Source organism: Microtus ochrogaster, chromosome 7, assembly GCF_000317375.1.
Source record: "Microtus ochrogaster isolate Prairie Vole_2 chromosome 7, MicOch1.0, whole genome shotgun sequence".
NCBI lineage: Eukaryota > Metazoa > Chordata > Mammalia > Rodentia > Cricetidae > Microtus > Microtus ochrogaster.
Genome location: NC_022014.1, coordinates 64,292,961 through 64,302,333, shown reverse-complemented (window position 1 = coordinate 64,302,333; position 9,373 = coordinate 64,292,961). Strand labels below are relative to the sequence as shown.

General features: G+C 44.4%; 1 protein-coding gene across 2 annotated transcripts in view; it reads right to left on the bottom strand.

Annotated features, from left to right (window-relative positions):
- The window catches only part of Vezf1 (vascular endothelial zinc finger 1), a 16,576-nt gene extending 7,217 nt beyond the window's left edge, over window positions 1-9,359 (bottom strand). The window contains exons 1-4 of one of the 2 annotated variants that reach the window (XM_005350505.2): window positions 9,143-9,359; window positions 4,184-4,878; window positions 3,402-3,465; window positions 1,688-1,889 (exon numbers count right to left, since the gene is read on the bottom strand). In XM_005350505.2, coding sequence (XP_005350562.1) covers window positions 1,688-1,889; window positions 3,402-3,465; window positions 4,184-4,878; window positions 9,143-9,175 — 994 coding nt within the window. In that variant the 5' untranslated portion in view covers window positions 9,176-9,359. The remainder of the gene's footprint in view (window positions 1-1,687; window positions 1,890-3,401; window positions 3,466-4,183; window positions 4,879-9,142) is intronic. The other variant, XM_005350506.2, reaches the window with a different exon arrangement.
- Between the last annotated feature and the right edge of the window lie 14 nt (window positions 9,360-9,373).

The window sequence follows — 9,373 nt, the reverse complement described above, 5'->3', positions numbered from 1 at the left end:
TCTGTAGACCAGGCTGGTCTCGAACTCACAGAGATCCGCCTGCCTCTGCCTCCCGAGTGCTGGGATTAAAGGCGTGCGCCACCACTGCCCAGCTTGTAGTGAATTTTTTTTCCTGCCTGTGTCTATACTGAATAAAACAAATAAATTCGCTAAAAGTCAGGAAATGAGGAGCAGCAAGATGGCTCAGCAAGTAAAGAACACCTGGCACCAAGTCTGATGTTCTGAGCTGAATCCCTAGAACCTATGTGGTTGAAGGAGAGAACCAACTCTCCAAAGTTTTCCTCTGACCTCCACACTTGCACTGTGGTATATGTGTGCACATACACTAAATAAATAAAACATCATTTTAAATAATCTATAGGACTAGAGAAAACTAATATAAAAAAGAAAGGAAAATTTTGCTATATTATAAAGGAAGTATCTTTGAAAAAGGAAGTTGAATAATGCTAGTTAGCATGGGTTCAATATTTAATAAACTATCAAACAGATTTGTTTAACCACAGAGACATATATTAATTTTTTATAAAGTATAGCAAGCTAGATAATGAGCCCAATATAATCACAGAAATGCAAAAGTAGATAGGATTAAAACACATTAAGAGAGTCAGGTATGAGGCATATACCTTTAATACTAGTATTTGGGAGGCAGAGAAAGGCAGATCTCTGAGTTCCAAGTCAGTCAAGGCTACAAGAGTATAAGAAAACAAAACAAAAAACATATTAAGCCGGGCGGTGGGGGTGCACGCCTTTAATTCCAGCACTCGGGAGGCAGAGGCAGGTGGCTCTTTGTAAGTTCGAGGCCAGCCTAGTCTAGGACAGGCTCCAAAGCTACAGAGAAACTCTGTCTCGAAAAACAAAACAAACAAACAAAAACACACATATTAAACTTTCCCATTCACTGAAGCTATTCATGATCATTTTAGAGAATCTGACATTTCTGTTGCATGAAATATATATGTAATAAGATACAGAACTATGAAAATAGCCCTTCAGTGGTGAAGGAAATTTTTGAAACAAAAGTTATGTATATTAAATATTAAATTTTATCTTCAACTCTGAACTTAATCCTGCTGTGTGTGTGAGTGACAAGGTCTCACGTAGCCAAACTGTCTCTGTTGGTGATGTGAGCCTTGAACTCCTGACTCTCCTGGTCCCATCTCCCAAGTGCTAGTATTACAACTATATGCCACCAGTTTATTATTATCATATCATATTACTTTGAGACAGGGTCACAGGCTAGCCTCAAATGTACTTTATAGCCAACTCTGATCTTGAACTTCTGATACTCTTGCTTCTAGCTCCCATGCTCCAGGAACATAGGTGTGAACCACAACACCTAGCTGCTGCAGTTCGAAGCACCAGAGCTCTTATTCAAACCTCAAACAAAACAATGAAAATAGGTGGGATGAAATTCTGCTCTATGGGTATAATTAGTAGTAGACAAGTATAGGACTAGAAGCGAATGGACAGAGAGTGTAACAATGCTGTTTGCATACATGGTTTAAAACAGTTCCAACACCAACATGCTCTTTCCATTGATGCCTGTTTACCTAGTCTGGTGATGGGAGGAAACAAGATGAACATTAATACAGTCCCATGAACATAGTCTAAATATCTTTGATATATTGAAAAAAGACGCCTACATTTCATCAATATGAAATGCAAAACAGTCTGAAACATCACCTACTTTTGCTGATGCCTTGTTTACACGTATTACAGTTGATACTTTGGCTCTGCCCATGTGTCTTTAAGTGGCTGGTGATATATGCTGCACTCAAGAGCTTCCCACAGATGTTACATGATACTTTGCCTTCGTGGCGCACCATGTGTGTCCGTAGTCTGTCTTTGGTGGCAAAGGCAGCAGTGCACGTCTGCATGAGGGAGGAAAACTTTTTTTAAATATAGACTATCCTGTTCAACTCATTTTAAAGTGCGTATATTCTGCATATTACCCCTACCCACATCAGCAAGCTTGGCTGAACTAGTCTAATTTTCATCGCATGTGTTACTGAGAATTACCGATCATACTAAAACAGCTGGTGATTTTAGATGCTTCTATTTTGGAGGAAGAAAATACATCAATACAGAGTAGTGAAAAGATATGAGGCTCACACTGAGTTAAACCTAGATTTAGGGCTGGGCAGAGTAACTGTGATAGAGTAACTGCCTCATGGGTTCAATTCCCAGCACTGCAAGAGCAAAGTCAAACAAGACAAAAACAAAAGCCTGAATTTAAACTGAGTTTCACAAATCACTAATGCATCACAGTGTAATGCTGAACAAGACAGTTAATCTGTCTGATGTCTCTATGGAACTGGGACAACACCTATCACAGAATTCCTGGCAGACGAAGAGCTTGATTCAGAGTAGTATTCAGTGAATGACACTATTGTCCTTCCTTCAATTAGACTGTTCTTAGAATTCAAGTCATTTACTTAATAAAATCAGTCATTAATAAACAACCGAAAGGAGCACTAAAGAACTTCCAACAACAAATTAGGATCAGGAATGCCTAAAACAGTCATTTGAGTGGGAAAAATTCTTAACTTTTTCATTATCACAATTTACGCCTAATAAAAATCACTGATCTGAATACATCCTCCAATATGGTAAAAGCAAACAACAATCTAGTAAATAATAACACTTATCCCAATGATAACAGAAAATGCACTGTAAAATTTTCCCTTCTCCGGCTAGAGAACAGTGGCTGCTCTTGCAGAGGAACCAGGTTTAGTTCCCAGTACTCACATGGTGGCTCATAAGCACCTGTAACTCCAGTTCCAGAAGATCCAACAACTTCTTTTGCCTTGCTTGGGCACTAAGCATGTACATGGTGCACATACATACATGCAGGCAAACATTCATATACATAGCATAAAAAAATAACAAAAGGGTTTGGAGAAATGACCTGGAGGTAAAGAGCACTGGCTGCTCTTGCAGAGGGCCCAAGTTCAGTTCCTAGCACCCATGTAGTGGTTCACAACCTTCTGTGACTCCAGTTCCAGGAAATTTGATGCCTTCTTCTGACCTACTTAGGCTCCTGCATGCATATTGTACACAAACATACATTCAAGTACACGCACATACACATAAAGTAAGTACTTTTTTAATTACAAAAAATTTTCCCCTCTTACACCAAAAAAAAATGTCATTGTCCAAGGAAAGGGAACACAGCTACACAAAAATAATACACTTACATTTAAAAACAATCTTAATATACAATATATATACATATATATGTGTATATACTATCTTCATATTATAAAACTAGAATTCCAATGAACCACATTCACTCCAATCTGTGACTTGACTGTTCAAGAACCACAAGATTTGAGTGGCTCCAGCTTTCTGGACAATGTGCACCAGGTGCTACGCTAAGGATAAGTCATTTTAACTCTTACTTGGCATTTGAAGGGTCTTTCTGTTGAATGCACGTGTTTTACATGACAGCTTAGGTGGTCAGGCCTGTAAAAGAGTTTCAAACGGAAGATGTAATGGAACACTCGGAGAAACACCGCTTATGTGACGCTGTGCCTTGCAAACTACAGGGGAGCGTCCTGCAGAAAGCAAGGATTACCAACTCCCCCACCCTCAGTGCAAATCTCCTCACCTCTCACATCACAAACCCAAATCTTAGTCCTTCACCTGTTCTCTTCCAGTCAACATCAGATCATACTAAAGTTCTGATTCTTTACAACACAAACATTCAAAAAAGTAGTAGTTTCAATACCAGGAATAACTACCACTGTGTTAACTCTAAGAGCTTTTTTCAATTTTTTTTAAAGTGAAAAAGTACACATATAAAAATGGGGCTAGGGAGTGGGAGAAAAGCCTCTTAAAAGTTGCATTAAGAGTATGCAAAATCTCTCTGATTTGCAGTGATCCTCATATCGGGTTCTCCAACTGAACTAAAAACTGGCAACACTTTTGAAGTGTTAAGAATCCTTATGCCAAATAAAGGCCTGGGTCTACCGAAGTCCCTCCTTAAGTGACCTGACAGGTTAACTGCTATGTTCCACTAGTCAGTCATACCAAATCAGAGTTAGACCTAAAGACAGACTTTTTCACCAACTTTCCCTTATAATGCAGACCTGCACATATGGCTTTTCACATTAACCTAGATCACAGACACCAATTGGCTCTGACCGATGCCATAATGAAAAAGCAATGCAAAATGCAGTACCTTGAGAAGCCTTTCCCACAAACACTGCAAGTATAGGGTTTGGTGATGCCTCCTTCATGAGACCTCACATGGTAAGTCATCCGGTCCTTCCTCTTGAAGCGCTGATTACAAATAGGACACTCAAAGGGCTTTTCGTCCGAATGGGAAAGCTTGTGCCGATTGAGGTGGTACACATCCCGGAAGGCCTTCCCACACATCTCACAGGCATGGTTCTTCTTGACGGGCTTACTGGGTTTCTTGACAGACTGGGGCACAGGCATTGCTGTGGTGCTGGCACTGCTACTGGGGTTGGTGCCCGAGGAAGATGTAGTGACTGTTGATAAGATGCCTGCAATAGTTGAAACCAACGAAGTTCGGCTGCTGTCTCCAGCGATGGTGGAGATAAGGGGAACCACCGTGGTGGGAGTTTTCTTTGCCCGAGACACCAGCTTGATCCCTGTGTGGCAGGACTGATGGCGCCTCAGGTGATAGCTGTCCCTGAATGCTTTACTGCAGTAAGTGCACACAAATGAAGTTTTGGGTTTTTCTTTTTTAATCCCAATGGCATCCTTTAATGTTTCTGGTGCAGCCTGAGGTTTCTGAGTTATTGGTATTGGAAGCAACGGTTTCTGATCAGGGGGCTCCACAGCAGAACTCAGGAGGGGCAGCAAGCTGTTCTGTGCTGCCTGCTGTTGGTGATGGGAGGCTTCATGGGCCTAAAACCAAACATTTACACTTGAGAAACTGAGCCTCTCAGCACGACCTTAACCATTCAACATGCTCCAGACAAGAGAGAGCAGAGCCACAGTCCTCGGAGTCTGTGAGCTGCCCTCGATCACAGAGCTGCAGCAACCACCTGCTCTCAAGAGCTCTGGGTACAAAACACTGAAAATCACTGCTGGACAAAATGTTTGCATCTACACTGCTGACAGCAGTCATACTTTCAAACAGTTGACTAAAGTACACACTATCCTGGCTCATGAGAGACATTAGTCGATGAAATCAGTGCGCATTTGACTGCCAATACTGAAACCAATCTTAAATAACTTGTCAAAAAGAGTACATGCCAGATTTAAGTATTTAACAGTATCTTAGATTGTGGCAATATACAAACCCTGTATATGATCAACAAGATCATCTACTTGTCTGTTACAAAGGGCATAAAAAGCACCAAGTCTCTCGCTTTTATCAGAAAACTAGTGACTGAGAAAGGGCCTGCTAAGCAATGAAAGGAATGTAGCTCTGTGAATACACACACTAGCTGTAAATACAGTTCACTTACAAAGCACATCACTTAATTCTACTGAAAGATGTGGCTGACATGGAAGGCATGTGTGAAGGTGGCAAACACCTGGCATCTGCTTCTCAGACCAGGAAGCCTCTACTAGAGTTTGCATCCTTTACCAACACTAGCAAGAGAAAGCGAACTGCATCCACACTCAGGTGCACCCTCTTCCAGAAGCAGGCTGTGACACATTGGTAGATATATGCTACTATACTCTAGAACCTTAGCTGGACCACTGTTTGGAAATTTTAGAAAACGATGGAAAAAGTTCTTGAAATAGCTCTTCCTAATATGTTGCTCTTTACCAACTTTATTTTTTAAATATTTGACAGTGAGCCCAAGCCCCTATGCTTGAGTTTTGTAATCCTAAAAGGACCAAGCTAGGAGTTCCAAATATTTTAAGCATATAACATCCTAGGCAGAGCCCGTCCCATCATCGTAGACATGTGAGTTTTCTTCCCTTCACACTCTGTAGTCACTTGGTTACCTAAGTTATCAAAGACACAGACAACGAAACAACAACACCCAAGGAAGCTAGCAGGGCTTCTCCTCTGCCGGTCAAGGGCATCCATTTCTCACTTTCCACTTAATTGCAGGTCAGCATCTGGGCCTGGAACCACTCTTCCCAAAGATTAGGAGGTGTGGTATCCAAAGGAGGCAGTCTGAATTTAACAATCTTGACTTAAAATGTCCTTCAGGCTTTGCAATAACACTTAGAAAGTGCAGTTACTAATGGGTCTTCTTCCAGATCCAATGCCCACACCGAATTACAGTCCACTTTTCATCTAACGTGTGCATGTCTTCTAACTTGGAGCCTACCTACCCAGGTGGACTTACAGAATTTGGTTTCTAATCTTACTCTTTTTTGAGCTGAGTAGGATACCCAAGTTTCCATACTGAATACAAACAGGTAAGAGCTGAAGCTCGCTCAAGATACACAATTTCAAAGGCTAACATATCACACGCTATGGAATGCAAATCTTCTGGACAAAGTTCAAACTTGTAACATTTTGAGCCATTTTTCGATTCTAAACAACCATTAGAAGGATGGAGCACTAAAAGAAATGACTGTCATTTTACCAATCCAGATGTTTGTGCCATACAAATTATCTCTACAGCACTGCCGATGCTCACACTCACGAGGGTCACACCAGGTCCCCGGTCCTTAAATAAAATGCTGTAGAACTACTGGAAGAATCAGTCTCTAAAGATTCCTAGGAGCCCAGCCCAGCACTTCTCCATAAAGCTGGCTAAGAAGGCAATTTTCCTCAACTTGTTTCCTGAGGAAGAGTTAAATAAAAGCCACGGCCTGCCTTCAACAAAGTGATTTACTTCTCAAATGTAAGTTCTTAGTAGGCTTTTATTTGACTAGCATCATCACATCAAAGTTTAAATTTTATCTTCTAACTCAAGTGCACAGCTCCAGCCCTGCCCAAGCTTTCCTTTTTTCTGGGGCTGGCAAAAAACAAAACAGAAATGTTATTTCATCACCCAGGGTGGTAGGATGTAGAACCATGAAATCTCCATTGCCAGAGGGTAAGAGATTTTGTACTGAAACAAATTAGCATCGGTGAGTCATATCTTGAATGTCCTGTTAGAAGAATCATCCATCAAATATTTTAAGAGCTTCACTTTCACTTTCCACCATGTTATCTGGAAAGCAAGCAGGTTATTAAATTTTGTTTAAAGATACAAATTCAACAGGATGCTCCAAGAAACAGAGTTGAATTGTCTATTTCCCCAGTGAGAAACTGAAAACTGGCACAGAATCTGTTTGTATCTTTCCGTAGGAGAGACTGAAGGTCTCTTTCCTCATTGTCCTCAACTCTAAATTACAGCTTTTTCAACAACTTTCACAGCACACACTGCGCTCCCAGGATCAAATATGAGCTTTCACGTTTCCTCCTCAGGTGGAAAATAATAGGTTGGCATTAGCTTTATCCAGGAAAAAAATAGTTAAAATGGCTTTTTAAAGTATGGAATCTTTCAACTAGCTTCCCAAAGATGAACTGTGGGCTTCTCCTTTACATAAAGAACTCGATTTGCTCGCTCTCCATTAAGTTTACTGATACTCGGTGTAACAGTGTTTAAACCACTTCTATGGCTTAGTCCTTTATTGTAAAATGACCATCTGTAAGCTTCTTCTAAAGAAGGCGTTTGCCGGCTTTGCACCAACCCCGCCAGCTAGTTTTGTATTTCTTTGCCAATACATTCTTAAGTTATCACTTTATTAACAAGCTCATCAAAGCAACCAAGACTAGATCAGAGTGATAGTGTGGGAAGTTCATGCGTTTCAAAATCTTAACAATTCCCGATTTTAGTAAGTCCATTTATTTTACTAATTACTTAAAATCAAAATGCCCATACTTGAAAATATGTCTTAATAAGACAAGCCAGGTTACACAATAGGTCATTTTGCGTTCTCCAGTTCCCTATATAACTCCACCGGGATGGGACCAGACGCTGAGAGGATAATCTTCTGAAGATTCTGCATTTCCAAAGGGCTCAAAGCACCCAAGCTACGCGTTTGGAATTTCACTAAGTATTCATAGGAAAATAACTCAAAAGAGGCAGGCGCGAAGGACACACTTTAAAAACGACGAGCTTCCTAACCTTCGGGTCTGAAGTTTCTACGTGAGCTCATCTCTACTGCTCATCAATGTATTTGCAAACAGAAACGAAGCAGGGAAAGAAAGTTCCAAACAGGGGTCCTGCATTAAAGTGGCAGGGGAAAGGTATGGCTAAAGTATCCGCTATAGTAGCTTTGAAGTTTCTAGCAAAAAAAAAAAAAAAAGCGAAGATCCACACGCCACGAGTGACTCATCTGGGGGCTTTGTAAGCGGACTTTGCGCTCGCACTCCGCTTCCCGTCGCCCACTGGGCCCGAGCGAACGTTCGAGCGAGCGGGCCGCGAGCGAGCGAACGAGCGGCGCTCTGAGAAGGTCGGGCCGGCAGGAGTCCCGGCCCCCGCCGCTCCCCGCCCCCGCCCCGCCAGCCCGGGGATTCCCCAAGCTCAATGGGACGGCAGGAGAGCTGGACAGAGGCGAGGGGACCAGCTGCCAGGACTCAGCTAGGACTCGGAGTAGGAATGGAAAAAAGTTTGCGGAGGGGAACCACGCTCTCACCACCCCCGGTCGGGTATACCCGAGGGGGCGGCGAGAAGGGGGAGTGGCGGCGAAGCCAGAGATACCCGCTATTCGCGGGATGTGGGAGGAGGGTCAGAAAGTCAACACACAAGCACACACACAAAAAGAGTGGTGACACGAAAGCGAGAGCAAAAGATGGATGGGGACTCGGAGCAGGACCGGGGGACCCCCTCGTTGCGCCGCGCGGCCGGGTCGGGCGCGCAGTGGCCGAGCGGCCCGCGCTACCCAGCGGCCCGGCGCCCTCCTTTCTCTGGGCCGCGGGGTGGTGACAGCGACCGGCCTCCTCCCTTCCCCTTCGGGGAGGGAGGGAAGGGTGTGTGTATGCGTGTGTGCTTGGGGGGGCCCGGGTTCACCCCGAGGCCTGCTTCTCCCCCGCACATCGTCAAGCCGCCTCCTTTCACCTCAGCGGCCGGGCTCCGCGGGAGCGGGCGGGCGGAAAAACAAAGGGGGATTAAGGCCGGGCCGGAGAGCGGAGCCGGGAGGGGAGGAGCGCCCGCCCGAGCCCGGCCCGGCCCCCCTGGCCCCCCGGCCCCCCCGGGGCCCCCAGTACCTGGAACAGGAACGCGGTCCAGTTGGCCTCCATGGCTGCGGCGGCCGACCCCCCTCCTCCCCACTCCCCCCGCTCGGGGAGCCTCCTCAGCCGGAGGAGGCGACAACAAAGCGGCGGCGGCGGCGGCGGCGGCAGCGGCAGCGGCGGCTCCTCAACATGGCAGCGCCGAGCGCGGCCACTTCCGGTAACCTCCGGGACGCACCACCGCGGCGGCAAGCGCGGGCGGGGGGG